Here is a 25,971-nt window from a genome sequence, read left to right on the forward strand (position 1 = left end):
CTCCTCCTCTCCTCCCCTTCCCTCTCTAATCCTCCTCTCCACTCCTCTTGTGTCCTCTTCTCCTCCTCTTCCCTCTCTAATCCTCCTCTCTCCTCCTCTCCTCCCCTGCTTCCTCTCTCCTCCTCTTCCCTCTCTACTCCTGCTCTTCCCTCTCTACTCCTCTTGTCTCCTCTTCTCCTCCTCTTCCCTCTCTAATCCTCCTCTCTCCTCTTCCCTCCTTCCTCTCTACCCCTCCTCCTGATCGTTCTCGCTGTCTCTCATCTTTCTTCTTCCCTCTCCTCCTCCCTCTCGCTCTCTCCTCCTCTTCGCTCTCTCGCCTCCTCCCCTCTCTCTCTGTCTCTGTCCTTGACCACAAGGTCTTTGACAGCAGTCGCCACCCTATTCTCAGTAAAGATCACTTTCTCAGTTAAAAAGCAAGCCACAATCTAACGCTCAAATTATTTTTTAAACATGACTTAAAAAAATGTAACATTACCCTAATAAAACTGTTCAGTAGGAATGATGTCTGTGCAGTAGGTCTAATACAGTAGGTCTATCACAGCATCTTGTCTATATGCCTGGTCTAATACATTATCACAGCATATTGTCTATATGCCTGGTCTAATACAGTAGGTCTATCACAGCATATTGTCTATATGCCTGGTCTAATACATTATCACAGCATATTGTCTATATGCCTGGTCTAATACAGTAGGTCTATCACAGCATATTGTCTATATGCCTGGTCTAATACATTATCACAGCATCTTGTCTATATGCCTGGTCTAATACAGTAGGTCTATCACAGCATATTGTCTATATGCCTGGTCTAATACATTATCACAGCATATTGTCTATATGCCTGGTCTAATACAGTAGGTCTATCACAGCATATTGTCTATATGCCTGGTCTAATACATTATCACAGCATATTGTCTATATGCCTGGTCTAATACAGTAGGTCTATCACAGCATATTGTCTATATGCCTGGTCTAACACATTATCACAGCATATTGTCTATATGCCTGGTCTAATACATTATCACAGCATATTGTCTATATGCCTGGTCTAACACATTATCACAGCATATTGTCTATATGCCTGGTCTAATACATTATCACAGCATATTGTCTATATGCCTGGCCTAATACATTATCACAGCATATTGTCTATATGCCTGGTCTAATACATTATCACAGCATATTGTCTATATGCCTGGTCTAATACATTATCACAGCATATTGTCTATATGCCTGGTCTAATACATTATCACAGCATATTGTCTATATGCCTGGTCTAATACATTATCACAGCATATTGTCTATATGCCTGGTCTAATACATTATCACAGCATATTGTCTATATGCCTGGTCTAATACATTATCACAGCATATTGTCTATATGCCTGGTCTAATACATTATCACAGCATATTGTCTATATGCCTGGTCTAATACATTATCACAGCATATTGTCTATATGCCTGGCCTAATACATTATCACAGCATATTGTCTATATGCCTGGCCTAATACATTATCACAACATATTGTCTACATGCCTGGCCTAATACATTATCAAAGCATATTGTCTATATGCCTGGTCTAAAACATTATCACAGCATATTGTCTATATGCCTGGCCTAATACATTATCACAGCATATTGTCTATATGCCTGGTCTAATACATTATCACAGCATATTGTCTATATGCCTGGTCTAATACATTATCACAGCATATTGTCTATATGCCTGGTCTAATACATTATCACAGCATATTGTCTATATGCCTGGTCTAATACATTATCACAGCATATTGTCTATATGCCTGGTCTAATACATTATCACAGCATATTGTCTATATGCCTGGCCTAATACATTATCACAGCATATTGTCTATATGCCTGGCCTAATACATTATCACAACATATTGTCTACATGCCTGGCCTAATACATTATCACAGCATATTGTCTATATGCCTGGTCTAATACATTATCACAGCATATTGTCTATATGCCTGGTCTAATACATTATCACAGCATATTGTCTATATGCCTGGCCTAATACATTATCACAGCATATTGTCTATATGCCTGGCCTAATACATTATCACAGCATATTGTCTATATGCCTGGCCTAATACATTATCACAGCATATTGTCTATATGCCTGGTCTAATACATTATCACAGCATATTGTCTATATGCCTGGTCTAATACATTATCACAGCATATTGTCTATATGCCTGGTCTAATACATTATCACAGCTTATTGTCTATATGCCTGGTCTAAAACATTATCACAGCTTATTGTCTATATGCCTGGCCTAATACATTATCACAGCTTATTGTCTATATGCCTGGTCTAAAACATTATCACAGCTTATTGTCTATATGCCTGGCCTAAAACATTATCACAGCTTATTGTCTATATGCCTGGTCTAATACATTATCACAGCTTATTGTCTATATGCCTGGCCTAAAACATTATTACAGCTTATTGTCTATATGCCTGGTCTAATACATTATCACAGCATATTGTCTATATGCCTGGCCTAATACATTATCACAGCTTATTGTCTATATGCCTGGCCTGATAATATTGTTCTCTACAGACCATATTATATTTCAAACCTCAAGCTTTGATAACAAAATAGATCAGTTCAGGGCCTGAAACTAACGTTTTGGTCAACCAGCCACCATGGCAGGTAGATTAAAAAAATCTACCAGCCACTCAGATTTTTTTAGCAGCCAAAATATTTTTGTGCCATGATTACACCAACAAACCAAAAACGGATGAGCATGCTATGTAATGTTTCTAAAGCAATAAAGGCATTACTTAGTAAGAAGTAATGTGATATATTGCTCAAAAGTTAAAAAAAAATTAAATAATAATAATTAAATTGTGACCTGAATCTTTTAACCAAAATAATCACAGATGAGACAAATGTTCAGGTTACCATGGCAACGAGGGCAACTTGAGCCAAGCCAGTGTACATGCCTGTGAGATATGAGAATATGACTAGTAGCTGATGTGTCATCGCTGAAGCATACACTCAAACATTGAACAAAAAAAAACCCTAGCTTGTGAACAAGATCATGTAAATAGATATAAATAGAAATAAATAGACAAAGAAACACAAGGACAAAAGCTCACTTCAGTAGCCTTTAGAGTAAATTAGAACAACTGTTATGACTGTGGCTCCAGTGAGACTGACCAGAGAGAGGACAAGGTCTTCTACCTGACCAGAGAGAGGACAAGGTCTTCTACCTGACCAGAGAGAGGGGACAAGGCCTTCTACCTGACCAGAGAGAGAGGACAAGGTCTTCTACCTTACCAGAGAGAGGGGACAAGGTCTTCTACCTGACCAGAGAGAGAGGACAAGGTCTTCTACCTGACCAGAGAGGACAAGGTCTTCTACCTGACCAGAGAGAGAGGACAAGGTCTTCTACCTGACCAGAGAGGGGACAAGGTCTTCTACCTGACCAGAGAGAGAGGACAAGGTCTTCTACCTGACCAGAGAGAGGACAAGGTCTTCTACCTGACCAGAGAGGGGACAAGGTCTTCTACCTGACCAGAGAGGACAAGGTCTTCTACCTGACCAGAGAGAGAGGACAAGGTCTTCTACCTGACCAGAGAGGACAAGGTCTTCTACCTGACCAGAGAGGACAAGGTCTTCTACCTGACCAGAGAGAGAGGACAAGGTCTTCTACCTGACCAGAGAGGACAAGGTCTTCTACCTGACCAGAGAGAGGGGACAAGGTCTTCTACCTGACCAGAGAGAGGGGACAAGGTCTTCTACCTGACCAGAGAGAGGGGACAAGGTCTTCTACCTGACCAGAGAGAGAGGACAAGGTCTTCTACCTGACCAGAGAGAGAGGACAAGGTCTTCTACCTGACCAGAGAGAGGACAAGGTCTTCTACCTGACCAGAGAGAGGGGACAAGGCCTTCTACCTGACCAGAGAGAGAGGACAAGGTCTTCTACCTGACCAGAGAGAGGGGACAAGGTCTTCTACCTGACCAGAGAGAGAGGACAAGGTCTTCTACCTGACCAGAGAGGACAAGGTCTTCTACCTGACCAGAGAGAGAGGACAAGGTCTTCTACCTGACCAGAGAGGGGACAAGGTCTTCTACCTGACCAGAGAGAGAGGACAAGGTCTTCTACCTGACCAGAGAGAGGACAAGGTCTTCTACCTGACCAGAGAGGACAAGGTCTTCTACCTGACCAGAGAGGACAAGGTCTTCTACCTGACCAGAGAGAGAGGACAAGGTCTTCTACCTGACCAGAGAGGACAAGGTCTTCTACCTGACCAGAGAGGACAAGGTCTTCTACCTGACCAGAGAGAGAGGACAAGGTCTTCTACCTGACCAGAGAGGACAAGGTCTTCTACCTGACCAGAGAGAGGGGACAAGGTCTTCTACCTGACCAGAGAGAGGGGACAAGGTCTTCTACCTGACCAGAGAGAGGGGACAAGGTCTTCTACCTGACCAGAGAGAGAGGACAAGGTCTTCTACCTGACCAGAGAGAGAGGACAAGGTCTTCTACCTGACCAGAGAGGGGACAAGGTCTTCTACCTGACCAGAGAGAGAGGACAAGGTCTTCTACCTGACCAGAGAGAGAGGACAAGGTCTTCTACCTGACCAGAGAGAGAGGACAAGGTCTTCTACCTGACCAGAGAGGGGACAAGGTCTTCTACCTGACCAGAGAGAGAGGACAAGGTCTTCTACCTGACCAGAGAGAGGGGACAAGGTCTTCTACCTGACCAGAGAGGGGACAAGGTCTTCTACCTGACCAGAGAGGACAAGGTCTTCTACCTGACCAGAGAGAGGGGACAAGGTCTTCTACCTGACCAGAGAGGGGACAAGGTCTTCTACCTGACCAGAGAGAGAGGACAAGGTCTTCTACCTGACCAGAGAGAGGGGACAAGGTCTTCTACCTGACCAGAGAGAGAGGACAAGGTCTTCTACCTGACCAGAGAGGGGACAAGGTCTTCTACCTGACCAGAGGGGACAAGGTCTTCTACCTGACCAGAGAGAGGGGACAAGGTCTTCTACCTGACCAGAGAGGACAAGGTCTTCTACCTGACCAGAGAGAGAGGACAAGGTCTTCTACCTGACCAGAGAGAGAGGACAAGGTCTTCTACCTGACCAGAGAGAGAGGACAAGGTCTTCTAACTGACCAGAGAGAGAGGACAAGGTCTTCTACCTGACCAGAGAGAGGGGACAAGGTCTTCTACCTGACCAGAGAGAGAGGACAAGGTCTTCTACCTGACCAGAGAGAGGACAAGGTCTTCTACCTGACCAGAGAGGGGACAAGGTCTTCTACCTGACCAGAGAGAGGGGACAAGGTCTTCTACCTGATGGTGAAACTCCAGTCGCACCACATCTGAATCTCCCTCCAGTTTTATAACAGTGTTGACGGCGCTGAATAAAACATCATGACGGTGATTTGAGCTATCCGATTGGCCAGCGCAGTACACGCGCACTCCATTTAGCACCTCACCTACCCGGTGTGTGCAGGACACTTTGCCTACCCGGTGTGTGCAGGGCACTTTGTCTTAGTAAAGGTTCTTAGTAATGGCTGGAACATTGTTTCCATGTTTGATACCATTCCATTCACTCATTTCCAGCCATGAGCCATCCTCCCATCAGCAGCCTCCTGTGATAAGGTTCAAGGATGGGATATAGGGTTCTAGGATGAGATATAGGGTTCTAGAATGGGACATAAAGTTCAAGAATGGGATATAGGCTGGGGTTCTAGGCTGGGATATCAGGTTTTAAACTAGGACATAGAGTTCTAGAATGGCATATAGGGTTCTAGGCTGGGGTTGTAAGCTGGGAAATATAGTACTAAATTGGGATATAGAGTTCTAGAATGGGTTACAGGGTTCTATAATGGGACATAGAGTTCTAGAATGGCATATAGGGTTCTAGGCTGGGGTTCTAAGCTGGGAAAAATAGTTCTAAATTGGGATATAGGGTTCCATAATGGGATATAGGTTCTATAATGGGACATAGAGTTCTAGAATGGCATATAGGGTTCTAGGCTGGGGTTCTAAGCTGGGAAATATAGTTCTAAATTGGGATATAGGGTTCTAGAATGGGACATATGGTTCTAGAATGGGACATAAAGTTCAAGAATGGGATATAGAGTGCTAGGCTGGGGTTCTAGGCTGGGTTATCAGGTTTTAAACTAGGACATAGAGTTCTAGAATGGCATATAGGGTTCTAGGCTGGGGTTCTAAGCTGGGAAATATAGTTCTAAATTGGGATATAGGGTTCTAGAATGGGATATAGGGTTCTAGACTGGGCTATGGTGTTCTATAATGGGATATATGGTTCTAGAATGGGTTCTAGACTGGGATCTAGGGTTCTAGAATGGGATATATGGTTCTAGAATGGGACATAAAGTTCAAGAATGGGATATAGAGTGCTAGGCTGGGGTTCTAGGCTGGGATATCAGGTTTTAAACAAGGACATAGAGTTCTAGAATGGCATATAGGGTTCTAGGCTGGGGTTCTAAGTTGGGAAGTATAGTTCTAAATTGGGATATAGGGTTCTATAATGGGATATAGGTTATATAATGGGACATAGAGTTCTAGAATGGCATATAGGGTTCTAGGCTGGGGTTCTAAGCTGGGAAGTATAGTTCTAAATTGGGATATAGGGTTCTATAATGGGATATAAGTTATATAATGGGACATATAGATCTAGATTGGCATATAGGGTTCTAGGCTGGGGTTCTAAGCTGGGAAATGTAGTTCTAAATTGGGATATAGGGTTCTAGAATGGGATATAGGGTTCTAGACAGGGATATAGGTTCTATAATGGGATATGGGGTTCTAGACTGGGATATAGGGTTCTAGAATGGGATGTAGGGTTCTAGAATGGGATATAGAGTTCTAGAATGGGATATCGGGTTCTAGACTGGGATATAGGGTTCTAGAATGAGATATAGGGTTCTAGAATGGGATATAGGACACCGTCTGAAGGACAGTCTGTATGATGTACTCTGGGATAAGATGTCCTCTCCAGTGAGATGTGAGGGGCCATCATCCAGAAATAGAAAAGGAGAGCAGGGATGGAGGGAGGGAGAGAGAGTGGGAGGTGTGAGGAGAGAGGAGGACAGACAGACACAGTGAGGGAACGGGGGGGGTGGAAAGAGGTAAGGTGGAAGAGATGCCCAATAGTGGAGATGTTGCCATATATGTTCAGAGTCATATTATTTTAAAACTTAGAGAGGCTCTTATGTCAGATGCTGTTTGTTGAAGTAATATGGCTACAGGTTCACATGACTCACCTAAAGCCCATTATTCTGGGAAGCTGCTATAGACCACACAAGTCTAAAAGTCAGTATCTGAATAATGTGTGTAATAATGCTTGATAATGTATGTGAAATCAACAGAGAGGTATATTTTCTGGGTGACCTAAATATTGACTTGCTTTCATCAAGCTGCTCACTCAACAAAAACAAGTCAAAAAAAACTGTCAAAAAGTCAAACTGTCCAAAAAGTCAAACTGTCAAAAAGTCAAACTGTCAAAAAGTCAAACTGTCAAAAAGTCAAACTGTCAAAAAGTCAAACTGTCAAAAAGTCAAACTGTCAAAAAGTCAAACTGTCAAAAAGTCAAACTGTCAAAAAGTCAAACTGTTCCAAGTTATCAGTCGACCTACCAGGAATGAAATCATCAACATATTCTGATCACATCTTTATAGGGATGGGCATTTAACATGTACAGCACTTACACAAATGACTGATGATTGGCTGAGAGAAATTGATCAGTACGGCTTTTGACATTCTTGTTCATAATATGCTGTTAGAAAAACGTACGTGTTATGGCTTTACACCCCCTGTTATATTGTGGATAAAGAGTTACCTGTCTAACAAAACACAGAGGGTGTTCTATAATGGAAGCCTCTCCGACATTATCCAGGTACAGTCAGGAATTCCCCAGGGCAGCTGTCTAGGCCCCCATGCATTTTGCAATATTTAATAATGACCTGCCACTAGCTCTTAGTAAAGCCAATGTGTCTATGTATGTGGATGACTCAACACTAAACACGTCAGCTACTACAGTGACTGAAATGACTGCGACAAAACATGTTGATACAAGATGGGGGAGAAGTCTGTCCATAATAAAGCACTGCTCTACCTTCTTAACAGCACTATCAACAAGGCAGGTCCTACAGACCCTAGTTTCTACCTTCTTAACAACACTATCAACAAGGCAGGTCCTACAGGCCCTAGTTTCTACCTTCTTAACAGCACTATCAACAAGGCAGGTCCTACCGACTCTAGTTTTGTCACACCTGGACTACTGTTCAGTCGTGTGGTCAGGTGCCACAAAGAGGGACTTACAACTGTCTCAGAACAGGGCAGCAGGGCTGGCCCTTAAATGTACACAGAGAGCTAACATTAATAATATGTATGTAAATCTCTCATGGCTCAAAGTAGAGGAGAGATTGACTTCATCACTACTTGTTTTTGTAAGAAGTATTGACATGTTGAATGCACCGAGCTGTCTGTTTAAACTACTGGCACACAGCTCAGACACCCATGCATACACCACAAGACATGCCACCAGAGGTCTCTTCACAATCCCCAAGTCCAGAACAGACTATGGGAGGCGCGCAGTATTTCATAGAGCCATGACTATTCAAATCACATTTTATTTGTCACATGAATACAACAGGTGTAGATCTTATCATGAAATGCTTACTTACAAGACCTTAACCGACGAGGAAGAGTTTTTTTTTAAAGTACAAAAATATTAGCAAAATAATATAAAAACATGCCTTGGCAGGAACTAATGGGGATCCATAATAAACCCCAGGAAGAGTAGCTGCTGCCTTGGCAGGAACTAATGGGGATCCATAATAAACCCCAGGAAGAGTAGCTGCTGCCTTGGCAGGAACTAGTGGGGATCAATAACAAACCCCAGGAAGAGTAGCTGCTGCCTTGGCAGGAACTAATGAGGATCCATAATAAACCCCAGGAAGAGTAGCTGCTGCCTTGGCAGGAACTAATGGGGATCAATAACAAACCCCAGGAAGAGTAGCTGCTGCCTTGGCAGGAACTAATGGGGATCAATAACAAACCCCAGGAAGAGTAGCTGCTGCCTTGGCAGGAACTAATGGGGATCCATAATAAACCCCAGGAAGAGTAGCTGCTGCCTTGGCAGGAACTAATGGGGATCCATAATAAACCCCAGGAAGAGTAGCTGCTGCCTTGGCAGGAACTAATGGGGATCCATAATAAACCCCAGGAAGAGTAGCTGCTGCCTTGGCAGGAACTAATGGGGATCAATAACAAACCCCAGGAAGAGTAGCTGCTGCCTTGGCAGGAACTAATTGGGATCCATAATAAACCCCAGGAAGGGTAGCTGCTGCCTTGGCAGGAACTAATGGGGATCCATAATAAACCCCAGGAAGAGTAGCTGCTGCCTTGGCAGGAACTAATGAGGATCCATAATAAACCCCAGGAAGAGTAGCTGCTGCCTTGGCAGGAACTAATGAGGATCCATAATAAACCCCAGGAAGAGTAGCTGCTGCCTTGGCAGGAACTAATGGGGATCAATAACAAACCCCAGGAAGAGTAGCTGCTGCCTTGGCAGGAACTAATTGGGATACATAATAAACCCCAGGAAGAGTAGCTGCTGCCTTGGCAGGAACTAATGAGGATCCATAATAAACCCCAGGAAGAGTAGCTGCTGCCTTGGCAGGAACTAATGGGGATCCATAATAAACCCCAGGAAGAGTAGCTGCTGCCTTGGCAGGAACTAATGGGGATCCATAATAAACCCCAGGAAGAGTAGCTGCTGCCTTGACAGGAACTAATGGGGATCCATAATAAACCCCAGGAAGAGTAGCTGCTGCCTTGGCAGGAACTAATGAGGATCCATAACAAACCCCAGGAAGAGTAGCTGCTGCCTTGGCAGGAACTAATGAGGATCCATAATAAACCCCAGGAAGAGTAGCTGCTGCCTTGGCAGGAACTAATGAGGATCCATAATAAACCCCAGGAAGAGTAGCCATAATAAACCCCAGGAAGAGTAGCTGCTGCATTGGCAGGAACTAAAGGGGATCCATAATAAATACACACAAAAAAATGCACTGCAGACGTATTAGCAGACAGCCCTCTTATTGTCTTGTCTTCTAAACTGTTTACGGTTAATGATTAGAAACAGTGTTCCTTTGTCTCTGTCCGTGTCTGTGTTTCTAGAGAGCTGTGTCCTAAATAGAATCCTATTCCTATTGTGTAGGAACAGAATATGAGATTCCAACCTGGACTCAGGGGTAGACGTTACATAGTAAATATGTCTCCCTCCATTTAGTATGATATGTAATGTTTCATATGGTATGCATTAATTCATGGCTGTCCATCATCCAATACGTACAATATGTTACGAATTTGCAATCTGTTGAGGCTAACGTTGTTCTATATAGTTCCAGATAAAACTCTTTTGGTTCCAGTTAGAACCTTTTAGGGTTCCATGTAGAATATTTTCCACTGGGGGTTCTACCTGGAACCAAAAAGGGTTCTCCTATGGCGACAGTTGGAAATAACTCAATTGGAACCCTTTTCTCTAAGACTATACACAGCATTTAGGTCTATGTGGATGTGGAGTGGGCTGGGAGAGGCTGGGCTGGGAGAGGCTGGGCTGGGAGAGACTGGGCTGGGAGAGGCTGGGCTGGGCTGGGAGAGACTGGGCTGGGAGAGGCTGGGCTGGGAGAGGCTGGGCTGGGAGAGACTGGGCTGGGAGAGGCTGGGGAGTCTGAGCTGGGAGAGGCTGGGGAGTCTGGGCTGGGAGAGACTGGGCTGGGAGAGGCTGGGCTGGGCTGGGAGAGGCTGGGCTGGGGAGTCTGGGCTGGGAGAGGCTGGGCTGGGAGAGGCTGGGCTGGGAGAGGCTGGGCTGGGCTGGGAGAGGCTGGGCTGGGAGAGTCTGGGCTGGGAGAGGCTGGGCTGGGAGAGCTGGGCTGGGAGAGGCTGGGGAGTCTGAGCTGGGAGAGACGGGCTGGGCTGGGAGAGGCTGGGCTGGGAGAGGCTGGGCTGGGCTGGGAGAGGCTGGGCTGGGGAGTCTGAGCTGGGAGAGGCTGGGCTGGGGAGACTGGGCTGGGAGAGGCTGGGCTGGGCTGGGAGAGACTGGGCTGGGAGAGGCTGGGCTGGGAGAGGCTGGGCTGGGAGAGACTGGGCTGGGAGAGGCTGGGCTGGGCTGGGAGAGGCTGGGCTGGGGAGTCTGAGCTGGGAGAGGCTGGGCTGGGAGAGACTGGGCTGGGGAGTCTGGGCTGGGAGAGGCTGGGCTGGGAGAGACTGGGCTGGGGAGTCTGGGCTGGGAGAGACTGGGCTGGGAGAGACTGGGCTGGGAGAGACTGGGCTGGGAGAGGCTGGGCTGGGGAGTCTGAGCTGGGAGAGACTGGGGGAGTCTGGGCTGGGAGAGACTGGGCTGGGAGAGGCTGGGCTGAGCTGGGAGAGGCTGGGGAGTCTGGGCTGGGAGAGACTGGGCTGGGAGAGACTGGGCTGGGAGAGACTGGGCTGGGAGAGGCTGGGGAGTCTGGGCTGGGAGAGACTGGGCTGGGAGAGGCTGGGCTGGGCTGGGAGAGGCTGGGCTGGGGAGGCTGAGCTGGGAGAGGCTGGGCTGGGAGAGACTGGGCTGGGGAGTCTGGGCTGGGAGAGGCTGGGCTGGGAGAGGCTGGGCTGGGGAGTCTGGGCTGGGAGAGACTGGGCTGGGAGAGACTGGGCTGGGAGAGGCTGGGCTGGGAGAGGCTGGGCTGGGGAGTCTGAGCTGGGAGGCTGGGGAGTCTGGGCTGGGAGAGACTGGGCTGGGAGAGGCTGGGCTGGGCTGGGAGAGGCTGGGCTGGGAGAGGCTGGGGAGGCTGGGCTGGGAGAGACTGGGCTGGGAGAGACTGGGCTGGGAGAGACTGGGCTGGGAGAGGCTGGGCTGGGAGAGGCTGGGCTGGGAGAGGCTGGGCTGGAGTCTGGCTGGGAGAGGCTGGGCTGGGAGAGGCTGGGCTGGGGAGGCTGGGCTGGGAGAGGCTGGGCTGGGAGAGGCTGGGCTGGAGAGGCTGGGAGAGGCTGGACTGGGAGAGGCTGGGCTGGGAGAGGCTGGGCTGGGAGAGACTGAGCTGGGAGAGGCTGGGCTGGGAGAGGCTGGGCTGGGGAGGCTGGGCTGGGAGAGGCTGGGCTGGGAGAGGCTGGGCTGGGAGAGACTGGGCTGGGAGAGGCTGGGCTGGGAGAGGCTGGGAGAGGCTGGGCTGGGAGAGACTGGGCTGGGGAGTCTGAGCTGGGAGAGGCTGGGCTGGGAGAGGCTGGGCTGGGAGAGGCTGGGCTGGGAGAGGCTGGGAGAGGCTGGGCTGGGAGAGGCTGGGCTGGGCTGGGAGAGGCTGGGCTGGGAGAGGGGCTGGGAGAGGCTGGGCTGGGAGAGGCTGGGCTGGGCTGGGAGAGGCTGGGCTGGGCTGGGAGAGGCTGGGCTGGGAGAGGCTGGGCTAGGAGAGGCTGGGCTGGGCTGGGAGAGGCTGTACTGGGATAGGCTGGGCTGGGAGAGGCTGGGCTGGGAAGGCTGGGAGACTCGGATGGGCTGGGATAGGCTGGGAGAAGCTGGGATGGGCTGGGAGAGGCTGGGCTGGGAGAGGCTGGGCTGGGCTGGGAGAGGCTGGGCTGGGAGAGGCTGGGCTGGGAGGCCTGGGATAGGCTGGGCTGGGAGAGGCTGGGCTGGGATAGGCTGGGGGGCTGGGAGAGGCTGGGCTGGGAGAGGCTGGGCTGGGAGAGGCTGGGCTGGGAGAGGCTGGGCTGGGAGAGGCTGGGCTGGGAGGGGCTGGGCTGGGATGGCCTGGGATAGGCTGGGCTGGGAGAGACTGGGCTGGGAGAGGCTGGGCTGGGATAGGCTGGGCTGGGCTGGGAGAGGCTGGGAGAGGCTGGGCTGGGAGAGGCTGGGCTGGGAGAGGCTGGGATAGGCTGGGCTGGGATGGGAGAGGCTGGGCTGGGAGAGGCTGGGCTGGGATAGGCTGGGCTGGGAGAGGCTGGGCTGGGCTGGGAGGGGCTGGGCTGGGAGGGGCTGGGCTGGGAGAGGCTGGCCTGGGAGAGGCTGGGCTGGGAGAGGCTGGGCTGGGAGAGGCTGGCCTGGGAGAGGCTGGCCTGGGAGAGGCTGGGCTGGGAGAGGCTGGGCTGGGATAGGCTGGGCTGGGAGAGGCGGGGCTGGGCTGGGAGAAGCTGGGCTGGGAGAGGCTGGGCTGGAAGAGGCTGGGCTGGGATAGGCCCACTACATACGGTCCATTCAGTAGAAAAGCAGTCCGGACCCCCTGGGATTCATAATATATGATGACCATGTTACCTGAGCATGTTGACAGATTGGTTTACCAGTCAGGAGAATAACCCAGATCATCACATGCTCTGTGGATTTAACTTCACCGCTACACACACACACACACACACACACACACACACACACACACACACACACACACACACACACACACACACACACACACACACACAGATGCATATTCAGGACCTTCTTAAAATATTATAATATAAAGTTACATTTATCTGGAGCCTAAAAGTGCACTTCGACTGTCCCCATAAAATAACCATTTGAAGAACCCTTTCTGGTTCCTGGTAGAACCATCTATAGAAAGGGCTCTATGTGGAACCCAAAAGGGTTCTACACGGAACCCAAAAGGTTCTACCTGGAACCAAAAAGGGTTATCCTATGGAGACAGCCGAAGAACCCTTTTGGAACCATTTTTTCTAAGAGTATGCGTAGTATTTATTGAACCAAGTAGTCTCAGGGTGCATCCCAAATATAACCCTATTCCCTATATAGTGCCATAGGGCTCTGGTCAAAATAAGTGCACTATGTAGGGAATAGGGTGCCATTTGGGACACACTTTTAATGTCAGCGTTGCTGGTATCACCAGCTGACCTAGAAGTCATGTCTACTGAAGCAAAGGGCCCGAGAGGAGAGGAGGAGAGCTGGACACACCATCGTCCCAAAGAGCACCATAAGCCCTAAATACAGTAGTACACTACATTTGACCAGAGCCCTACGGGGTTCCCTATGTTAGTGCATTATATATGTAATAGGGTGCCATTTTGGACGTGACTGAGTCGCATCTCTCTGCTGTCCTCTCCTCTCCCTCTCATGTTACATGGAAAGCTGCGGTGCCAGTGATGTGTAACAACCTTGTCAATAATGATACCTTATTCTCAGCCTGGTCTCATTGACTAAACGTAACATAATACCTGTAAATCCAGGCCACTCAAATTACACTGAACAAAATTATAAACGCGACATGTAAAGTGTTTGTCCCATGTTTCACGAGCTGAAATAAAATATCGCAGACACGGGGCCTCTCGAGTGACGCAGCGGTCTAAGGTACTGCTCCTGCTGTGCTAAATGCGTTACAGTTAATTCCCGGGCTGTGCCACAACCGGCTGTGGCCGGGAGTCCCACAGGACGTCGCACAAGTCCCACAGGACGTCGCACAAGTGTCTCAAGTTTTGAGGGAGCGTGCAATTGGCATGCTGACTGCAGGAATGTCCACCAGAGCTGTTGCCAGAGAATTTAATGTTAATTTCACTTTCCATAAGCCACCTCAAACGTTGTATTCGAGAATGTGGCAGACCACGTGTATGGCGTCATGTGGGCAAGCGGTTTGCTGATATCAACGTTTTGAACAGAGTGCCCCCGAGGTTGGTGATGGGGTTATGGTATGGGCAGGCGTAAGCTACGGACAACAAACACAAAATGTTGCGTTTATATTTTTTGTTTGGTTCAGTATAGTATGACACAGTATATAACGTTTGGTATGTTACATATGATAGAAGGTTACTTATTAAGGCAGAAATGAAAGGAGGGTGGATGGTCGAGGTGGATGGGTAGGCGTATAACCGTTATAAGGTTGAGTGTTTATGAATCTCATCATGGACAACTTTAGCTAATTAGCAACTTTTCAACTACTTACTACTTTTTTAGCTACTTTCCAACTACTTAGCATGTTTGCTAACCCTTCCCTTAATCCTTCCCCTAACCTAACCTTAACCCCTTAACCTAACTCCTAAACCCTAACCTTAACCCCTACCCCTAGCCTAGCCTTAACCCCTAGCCTAGCCTTAACCCCTAACCCAGCCTTAACCGCTAACCCCTAGACCCTTTAACCTAACTCCTAACCATAACCTTTAACCCCTAACCCCTAGCCTAGCCTTAACCCCTAACCCCTAACCTTAACCCCTAGCCCCTTTAATCTAACTCCTATCCCTAACCTTAACCCCTAGCCTAGCCTTAACCCCTGATCCCTAGACTTAACCCCTACCCCTAGCCTTAACCCCTAGCCACTTTAACCTAACTCCTATCCCTAAACTTAACCCCTAATCCCTAGCCTAGCCTTAACACCTAACCCCTAGCCTTAACCCCTAGCCCCTTTAACCTAACTCCTAACCTTAACCCCTAACCCCTAGCCTAGCTAACATTAGCCACCTAACTAACTTTCATGTTTTGCAAAATGCGTAACATATTGTATGTTTTGAAAATTCGGAACATATTGTACGAATTGCAACCAGGGCTCCCGAGTGGCGCATTGGTCTAAGGCACTGCATCTCAGTCCTAGAGGCGTCACTACAGACCCTGGTTCGATTCCAGGCTGTATCACAACCGGCCGTGATTGGGTGTCCCATAGGGCGGCGCACAATTGGCCCCAGCATCGTCCAGGTATGGCCAAGGTAGGCCGTCACTGTAAATAAGAATTTGTTCTTAACTGACTTACAAGGTTAAATAAATAAATAAACACACATAATACATGATGGAGATCCACAAATTAATACATACCATACAAAATGAAACATATAATACTAAATGGAGTATCTTGGCTTTACGTAGAGAATAATACAACATTCGCTGATACCACGTTGTTGTCCACAGAACCATGGCTGAAACCTGATGATTCATCATATAGCTTTCAGGATATACAACAACTAATAATACAAGATCCTACAGCTAGATACCATGTAACAACATGAGACTGTGTTCTATGTAACACCAGACTGTGTTCTATGTAACATCAGACTGTGTTCTATGTAACATCAGACTGTGTTCTATGTAACACCAGACTGTGTTCTATGTAACATCAGATAGTGTTCTATGTGTTCTATGTAACACCAGACTGTGTTCTATGTGTTCTATGTAACATCAGACTGTGTTCTATGTAACATCAGATAGTGTTCTATGTAACATCAGAATGTGTTCTATGTAACGCCAGACTGTGTTCTATGTAACATCAAACTGTGTTCTATGTGTTCCATGTAACATCAGACTGTGTTCTATGTAGCATCAGACTGTGTTCTATGTGTTCTATGTAACATCAGATAGTGTTCTATGTGTTCTATGTAACATCAGACTGTGTTCTATGTGTTCTATATAACATCAGACTCTGTTCTATGTGTTCTATGTAACATCAGATAGTGTTCTGTGTGTTCTATGTAACACCAGACTGTGTTCTATGTGTTCTGTGTAACATCAAATAGTCTTCTATGTGTTCTATGTAACATCAGACTCTGTTCTATGTGTTCTATGTAACATCAGATAGTGTTCTGTGTGTTCTATGTAACACCAGACTGTGTTATATGTGTTCTATGTAACATCAGATAGTGTTCTATGTGTTCTATGTAACACCAGACTGTTTTCTATGTATCACCAGACTGTGTTCTATGTGTTCTATGTAACACCAGACTGTGTTCTGTGTTCTATGTAACATCAGACTGTGTTCTATGTGTTCTATGTAACATCAGACTGTGTTCTATGTGTTCTATGTAACATCATACTGTGTTCTATGTAACATCAGACTGTGTTCCATGTAACATCAGACTGTGTTCTATGCAACATCAGACTGTGTTCTATGTGTTCTATGTAACATCAGACTGTGTTCTATGTAACATCAGACTGTGTTCTATGTGTTCTATGTAACATCAGACTGTGTTCTATGTGATCTATGTAACATCAGACTGTGTTCTATGTGTTCTATTTAACATCAGACTGTGTTCTATGTAACATGAGACTGTGTTCTATGTAACATCAGACTGTGTTCTATGTGTTCTATGTAACATCAGATAGTGTTCTATGTGTTCTATGTGTTCTATGTAACATCAGACTGTGGTATATGTGTTCTATGTAACACCAGACTGTGTTCTATGTAACATCAGACTGTGTTCTATGTGTTCTATGTAACATCAGACTGTGTTCTATGTGTTCTATGTAACATCAGATAGTGTTCTGTGTGTTCTATGTAACACCAGACTGTGTTCTATGTGTTCTATGTAACATCAGACTGTGTTCTATGTAACACCAGCCTGTGTTCTATGTAACATCAGACTGTGTTCTATGTGTTCTATGTAACATCAGACTGTGTTCTATGTAACATCAGACTGTGTTCTATGCAACACCAGACTGTGTTCTATGTAACATCAGACTGTGTTCTATGTGTTCTATGTAACACCAGACTGTGTTCTATGTGTTCTATGTAACATCAGACTGTGTTATATGTGTTCTATGTAACATCAGACTGTGTTCTATGTGTTCTATGTAACACCAGACTGTGTTCTATGTAACAGCAGACTGTGTTCTATGTGTTCTATGTAACATCAGACTGTGGTCTATGTGTTCTATGTAACATCAGACTGTGTTCTATGTGTTCTATGTAACACCAGATAGTGTTCTGTGTGTTCTATGTAACACCAGACTGTGTTCTGTGTGTTCTATGTAACAACAGACTGTGTTCTATGTGTTCTATGTAACACCAGACTGTGTTCTATCTGTTCTATGTAACATCAGGCTGTGTTCTATGTAACATCAGACTGTGTTCGATGTGTTCTATGTAACATCAGACTGTGTTCTATGTGTTCTATGTAACATCAGACTGTGTTCTATGTTCAATGTGTTCTATGTAACATTAGACTGTGTTCTATGTTTGATGTGTTCTATGTTCTTTGTGTTCTATTTAACATCAGACTGTGTTCTATGTTCTACGTGTTAACCCTCGCAAGGCTGCTGACCCAGACAGCATCACTAGTCGCATCCTCAGAGCATGCACAGACCAGCTGGCTGGAGTGTTTACGGACATATTCAATCTCTCCCTATCCCAGTCTGCTGTCCCCACTTGCTTCAAGATGTCCACTATTGTTCCTGTACCCAAGAAAGCGAAGGTAACTGAACTAAATGACTATCGCTCCGTAGCACTCACTCCTGTCATCCTGAAGTGCTTTGAGAGGCAAGTTAAGGATCATATCACCTCTACCTTACCGGACACCCTAGACGCACTTACATTTGCATACCGCTCCAATAGAACCAAAGATGATGCAATCGCCATCGCACTGCTCACTGTCCTATCCCATCTGGACAAGAGGAAAACTTACAGTTGAAGTCGGAAGTTTACATTCGCTTAGGTTGGAGTCATTAAAACTTGTTTTTTTCAACCACTCCACAAATTTCTTGTTAATAAACTATAGTTTTGGCAAGTCGGTTAGGACATCTACTTTGTGCATGACACAAGTAATTTTTCCAACAATTGTTTACAGACAGATTATTTCACTTATAATTCACTGTATCACAATTCCAGTGGGTCAGAGGTTTACATACACTAAGTTGACTGTGCCTTTAAACAGCTTGGAAAATTCCAGAAAATTATGTAATGGCTTTAGAAGCTTATGATAGGCTAATTGACGTCATTTGAGTCAATTAGAGGTGTACCTGTGGATGTATTTCAAGGCCTACCTTCAAACTCAGTGCCTCTTTGCTTGATATCATGGGAAAATCAAAAGCTATCAGCCCAAGACCTCAGAAAAAGAATTGTAGACCTCCACAAGTCTGGTTCATCCTTGGGAGCAATTTCCAAACGCCTGAAGGTACCACATTCATCTGTACAAACAATAGTACGCAAGTTTAAACACCATGGGACCACGCAGCCGTCAAACCACTCAGGAAGGAGACATGTTCTGTCACCTAGAGATGAACGAACTTTGGTGCGAAAAGTGCAACTCCACAGAAAAAGTCTATATCGACATAACCTGAAAGGCCGCTCAGCAAGGAAGAAGCCACTGCTCCAAAACCACCATAAAAAAGCCAGACTACGGTTTGCAACTGCACATGGTGACAAAAGATCGTACTTTTTGGAGAAATGTCCTCTGTTCTGATGAAACAAAAATAGAACTGTTTGGCCATAATAACCATCGTTATGTTTGGAGGAAAAAAGGCGAGGCTTGCAAGCCAAAGAACACCATCCCAACCGTGAAGCACGGGGTGGCAGCATCATGTTGTGGGGGTGCTTTGCCACAGGAGGGACTGGTGCACTTCACAAAATAGATGGCTTCATGGGGTAGGAAAATTATGTGGATATATTGAAGCAACATCTTAAGACATCTTAAGACATCAGTCAGGAAGTCTAAGCTTGGTCGCAAATGGGTCTTCCAAATGGACAATGACCCCAAGCATACTTCCAAAGTTGTGGCAAAATGGCTTAAGGACAACAAAGTCAAGGTATTGGAGTTGCCATCACAAAGCCCTGACCTCAATCCTATAGAAAATTGGTGGGCAGAACTGAAAAAGCGTGTGCGAGCAAGGAGGCCTACAAACCTGACTCAGTTACACCAGCTCTGTCAGGAGCAATGGGCCAAAATTCACCCAACTTATTGTGGGAAGCTTGTGGAAGGCTACCCAAAACGTTTGACCCAAGTTTAACAATTTAAAGGCAATGCTTCCAAATACTAAATGAGTGTATGTTAACTTCTGACCCACTGGGAATGTGATGAAAGAAATAAAAGCTGAAATAAATACTTCTCTATACTATTATTCTGACATTTCACATTCTTATAATAAAGTGGTGATCCTAACTGACCTAAGACAAGGAATTTTTACAAGGATTAAATGTCAGGAATTGTGAATAAACTGAGTTTAAATGTATTTGGCTAAGGTGTATGTAAACCTCCGACTTCAACTGTATGTAAGAATGCTGTTCATTGACTGTAGCTCAGCATTCAACACCATAGTACCATCAACACTCATCATTAAGCTCAGGGCCCTGGGTCTGAATCCCACCCTGTGCATCTGAGTCCTGGACTTCCTGACGGGTCGCCCCCAGGTGATGAAATTAGGAAACAACACCTCCACTTCACCGATCCTCAACACTGGGGCCCCACAAGGCTGCATGCACGCCTCCAACTCAATCATCAAGTTTGCAGACGACACAACAGTGGTAGGCCTGATTACCAACAACGACGAGACGGCCTACAGGGAGGAGGTGAGGGCCCTCAGAGTGTGGTGTCAGGAAAATAACCTGTCACTCAAGGTCAACAAAACAAAGGAGCTGATCATGAACAGGAAACAGGAGAGAGAGAACACCCCCCCCATCCACATCGACGGGACCGCAGTGGAGAAGGTGGAAAGCTTCAAGCTCCTCTGCGTACACATCACTGACCATCTGAAATGGTCCACACACACACACAGACATTGTGGTGAAGAAGGCACAACAGCACCTCTTCAACATCAGGAGGCTGAAGAAATTTGACTTGGCCCCTAAAACCCTCACAAACGTTTACAGATGCACAATTGAGAGCATCCTGTCGGACTGTATCACCACCTTGTGCGGCAACTGCTCCGCCCACAACCGCAGGGCTCTCCAGATGGTGGTGCGGTCTGCACAACGCATCACCGGGGGCAAACTACCTGCCCTCCAGGACACCTACACCACCCGATGTCTCAGGAAGGCCAAAAAGATCATCAAGGACAACAACCACCCTGAGCCACTGCCTGTTCACCCCACTACCATCCAGAAGGCGAAGTCAGTACAGGTACATCAAAGCCGGGACCGAGAGACTGAAAAACAGCTTCTATCTCAAGGCCATCAGACTGTTAAATAGCCATCACTAGCCAGCTACCACCTGGTTACGCAGCCATGCACCTTAGTGGTCATATTCGATTAGAGGTCCCCAAAGCACACACATCCCTGGGTCACTCATCTTTTCAGTTCGCTGCAGCTAGCGGCTGGAACGAGCTGCAACAAACACTCAAACTGGACAGTTTTATCTCAATCTCTTCATTCAAAGACTCAATCATGGAGACTCTTATTGACAGTTGTGGCTGCTTTGCGTGATGTATTGTTGTCTCTACCTTCTTGACCTTTGTGCTGTTGTCTGTGCCCAATAATGTTTGTACCATGTTTTGTGCTGCTACCATGTTGTGCTGCTGCCATGTTGTGTTGCTACCATGTTGTTGTCATGTTGTGTTGCTACCACGCTGTGTTGTCATGTGTTGCTGCCTTGCTATGTTGTTGTTTTAGGTCTCTCTTTGTGTAGTGTTGTCTCGCTCATCGGGATGTGTGTTTTGTCCTATATTTGTATTAAATGTTTTTTTGTAAATAATAATAATAATCTCAGCCACCATCCCCGCAGGAGGCCTGTTGTCTTTTGTTAGGCCGTCATTGTAAAAAATAAATAAAATAAAGAGACTGCTGCCCTATATACATAGTCTTGGAATCACTGGCCACTTTAATAATGTTTCGATAATGTTTACATATTGCTTTACTCATCTCATATGTATGTACTGTATTATATTCTACTGTATTTTAGTCAATGCCACTCAGACTTTGCTCGATCTAATATTTATACAGTACCGTTTTAAAAGTTTGGGGTCACTTAGAAATGTTCGTGTTTCATAAAGAAAAGCACATTTTTTTGCACATTTTTGTCTATTTAAAATAAGCATCAAATTGATCAGAAATACAGTGTAGACATTGTTAATGTTGTAAATTACTATTGTAGCTGGACATTGTTACACTGAAGTATCCGCCCCCTTTAAAAAAAAAATTAATCTAAAATGATCCAAATCTAACTGCCTGTAGCTCAGGACCTGAAGCAAGGATATGCATAGTCTTGATACCATTTGAAAGGAAACACTTTGAAATTTGTGGAAATGTGAAAAGAATGTAGTAGAATATAACACAATAGGTCTGGTAAAAGATAATACAAACAAAAAAACAACCGTTCATTTGTATTTTTTTTGTACCATCATATTTGAAATGCAAGAAAAAGGCCATAATGTATTATTCCAGCAAGGTGCGATTTAGATTTTGGCCACTGGATGCCAGCAATGTATGTGCAAAGTTTTAGACTGATCCAATGAACCATTGTATTTCTGTAAAAAAAAAATGGTATCAAGACTGCCCAAATGTACTTAACTTGTTTATTAATAACTTTTCATGTTCAAAATTGTGCACTCTCCTCAAACAAAAGTATGGTATTATTTCACTGTACTAGCTACTGTAAATTGGACAGTGCAGTAAGATTAACATGAATTTAGGGTTTCTGCCAACATCAGATATGTCTATGTCCTGGGAAATGTTCTTGTTACTTACAACCTCATGCTAATCGCATTAGCCTACGTTAGCTCAAGGGACACTGATCCCAAAGAAGTTAATGTTGTTAATGACTATTATAGCTGGAAACAGCTGATTTTTTATGGAATATCTACATAGGCGTACAGAGGCCCATTATCAGCAACCATCACTCCTGTGTTCCACTGGCACGTTGTGTTAGCTAATCCAAGTTTATCATTTTAAAAGGTTAATTGATCATTAGAAAACCCTTTTGCAATTATGTTAGCACAGCTGAAAACTGTTGTCCTGATTAAAGAAGCAATAAAACTGTCCTTCTTTAGACTAGTTGAGTATCTGGAGCATCAGCATTTGTGGGTTCGATTACAGGCTCAACATGGCCAGAAACAAAGACCTTTCTTCTGAAACTCATCAGTCTATTCTTGTTCTGAGAAATGGAGGCTATTCCATGCGAGAAATTCCCAAGAAACTGAAGATCTCGTACAACGCTGTGTACTACTCCCTTCACAGAACAGCGCAAACTGGCTCTAACCAGAATAGAAAGAGGAGTGGGAGGCCCCGGTGCATAACTGAGCAAGAGGACAAGTAGATTAGAGTGTCCAGTCATCAACTGGCAGCTTCATTAAATTGTACCAGCAAAACATCAGTCTCAACGTCAACAGTGAAGAGGTGACTCCGGGATGCTGGCCTTCTAGACGGAGTTGCAAAGAAAAAGCCATATCTCAGACTGGCCAATAAAAATAAAAGATTAAGATGGGCAAAAGAACACAGACACTGGACAGAGGAAGATTTGGAAAAAAGTGTTATGGACAGACAAATCTAAGCTTGAGGTGTTCGGATCACAAAGAAGAACATTCGTGAGACGCAGAAAAAATGAAAAGATGCTGGAGGAGTGCTTTATGTCATCTGTCATCATGGTGAAGGCAATGTGATGGTCTGGGGGTGCTTTGGCGGTGGTAAAGTGGGAGATTTGTACAGGGTAAAAGGGATCTTGAAGAAGGAAGGCTATCACTCCATTTTGCAACGCCATGCCATACCCTGTGGACGGCGACTAATTGGAGACAATTTCCTCCTACAACAGGACAATGACCCAAAGCACAGCTCCAAACTATGCAAGAACTATTTAGGGAAGAAGCAGTCAGCTGGTATTCTGTCTATAATGGAGTGGCCAGCACCGTCACCGGATCTCAACCCTATTGAGCTGTTGTGGGAGCAGCTTGACCGTATGGTACGTCAGAAGCGCCCATCAAGCCAATCCAACTTGTGGGATTCAATGCTGTAATTGCTGCAAATGGAGGATTCTTTGACGAAAGCAAAGTTTGAAGGACACAATTATTATTTCAATTAAAAATCATTATTTATAACCTTGTCAACATCTTGACTATATTTCCTATTCATTTTGCAACTCATTTCATGTATGTTTTCATGGAAAACACTGACATTTCTAAGTGACCCCAAACTTTCAGCTATAGTGTTTTTTCTTAATTCCCTTCTTTTACTTTTAGATTTGTGTTTATTGTTGTGAATTGTTAGATACTACTGCACTGTTGGAGCAACACAAGCATTTCACACACCCGCAATAACGTCTGATAAATATGTGTATGTGACCAATACAATTTGATTTGATTTGGCTGGTCATTAACACACACACACACACACCAACACACACAGAACCCCCGCACCTCACCCCTCCACACGCGCGCACACACACACACACACACACACACACACACACACACACACACACACACACACACACACACACACACACCAAACCCCCCGCACCTCACCCCTCCACACGCGCACACACACACACACACTCATTAACACACACATTAACACACACACACACACACTCATTAACACACACACACACATTAACACACACACACACACACACACACACACACACACACACACACACACACACACACACACACACACACACACACACACTCATTAACACACACATTAACACACACACACACACACTCATTAACACACACACTCATTAACACACACACACACACACACACACTCACCAAGCCCGGAGGGCGGTGTGAAGTAATGTGACTTACCTTCTGTGGGTGATGTTTTGAGTCGTTGACAGAGCCCGTCCATGTCCCCGTAGTCCTCTTGGATCTTAACCACCGCCTCGCTGCCTCTCAGCTCCATGAGTTCACGCAGCTCCATGACCGAGACCCCAAAGCCCCCCTCGTGGTTACTGCTGCCATCGTTTCTTTGGTTCTTAGCGTAATAATCACTGTTCGTCAGGTCCCCCATGATGACTGACTAGCTAGTATTGCTCAGTAACTCGACGAAGAATGGAGTACAAACCACAGACAAAACTTTACAGGGTTGAGAGAGAGAGAGAGAGAAAGAGGGGTTCTCGAAATGAAGAGAGGGATGAATGCCACTGGCACGCGTCGGAGATACTGGTGAAAACCACACGATAGAGAGAGAGAGAGAGAGAGAGAGCGAGAGACAGATGCTGCAGCGTCCGCCGACAGACAGAGGGAGAGCTAAATCCTGTTTGTCACTTTGAGATACAGAGCTAAGATCCCTCAGTCAGCGACAGTGTGGAGAGAAGACCATTACGACCGTATGACCATCCAGAGAACACTAAGGGAAGCCAGCTAGACCAGTGAGACCAGCAACGAGAGAGGCAACGAGAGGAGCAGCGTACGTCCACAGGAGAATAACGATCCCGTCTGGTCTTCTGTTACTGTGAGTCAATCGGGAGCCGCTCCAGATGCATGTTCCCATTCTGCTTCTTCTATCTTCTATCTCCGTCTGCAGTCTGTCTCTGTCTGCATTCTGTCTACATGGTGGTCCTCTTCATTACTCCTTCTGAGAGAGAGAGAGAGAGAGAGAGAGAGAGAGAGAGAGAGAGAGAGAGAGAGGAAAGAGAGACAGAGAGGAAAGAGAGAAGGAGAGAGGGAGAGAGAGAGAGACAGAGAGGAAAGAGAGACAGAGAGGAAAGAGAGAAGGAGAGAGGGAGAGAGAGAGAGAGAAAGAGACAGAGAGGAAAGAAAGACAGAGAGGAAAGAGAGACAGAGAGGGAAGAGAAAAGGAGAGAGGGAGAGAGAGAGAGAGAGAAGGATGAGAGTGTAGCAGGCGTTAGCTCTTGTGAGTCTATGTCAGTGACAGTGGCAGTAGTAAAGAGAAGCAGCACAGAGCAGTCGTACCGGTGATGAGTGAGGAGAGTGAGCCCAGGCTGCCCAGGAGCCGCATCGCGTGTGTGTGTGAGAGAGAGAAATGAGGACAGAACGGAGAGGAGGGAGGCTGCCTGCGACTGCAGTGGGAGCTGCGCAGAGTGAGCGCTCTGATGGCAGCAGCACACACCACAGCATAGCAGAGCCCAGAGAGAGAGAGAGAGAGAGAGAGAGAGAGAGAGAGAGAGAGAGAGAGAGAGCTGCAGGACTAAGCTACAGAGGCAGTGCAGCAACAGTGCAGGGATCTCTCTGTCATGAGGAGGACCATTGCTCAGCACTGAGTCACATGGCCCCTCTCTCTCTCTGCTCCTCTCTCTCTCTGCCCCTATCTCTCTCTGCCCCTCTCTCTCTCTGCCCCTATCTCTCTGCTCCTCTCTCTCTGCCCCTCTCTCTCTGCCCCTCTCTCTCTC

The 25,971-nt window shown here is 46.2% G+C and overlaps 1 protein-coding gene across 10 annotated transcripts in view; it reads right to left on the bottom strand.

Annotated features, from left to right (window-relative positions):
* atp2b2 (ATPase plasma membrane Ca2+ transporting 2) overlaps positions 1 to 25,709 on the bottom strand; it is a 212,181-nt gene extending 186,472 nt beyond the window's left edge. For 7 of the 10 annotated variants that reach the window (XM_045705378.1, XM_045705374.1, XM_045705375.1 and 4 more), the window contains exons 1-2: positions 25,535 to 25,709; positions 24,425 to 25,196 (exon numbers count right to left, since the gene is read on the bottom strand). In XM_045705378.1, the coding sequence (XP_045561334.1) occupies positions 24,425 to 24,629 (205 nt within the window). In that variant the 5' untranslated portion in view covers positions 24,630 to 25,196; positions 25,535 to 25,709. The remainder of the gene's footprint in view (positions 1 to 24,424; positions 25,197 to 25,534) is intronic. The other 3 variants (XM_045705371.1, XM_045705370.1, XM_045705369.1) reach the window with 1 other exon arrangement.
* Between the last annotated feature and the right edge of the window lie 262 nt (positions 25,710 to 25,971).

The sequence above is a fragment of the Salmo salar genome, chromosome ssa22, assembly GCF_905237065.1.
Source record: "Salmo salar chromosome ssa22, Ssal_v3.1, whole genome shotgun sequence".
Classification (NCBI taxonomy): domain Eukaryota; kingdom Metazoa; phylum Chordata; class Actinopteri; order Salmoniformes; family Salmonidae; genus Salmo; species Salmo salar.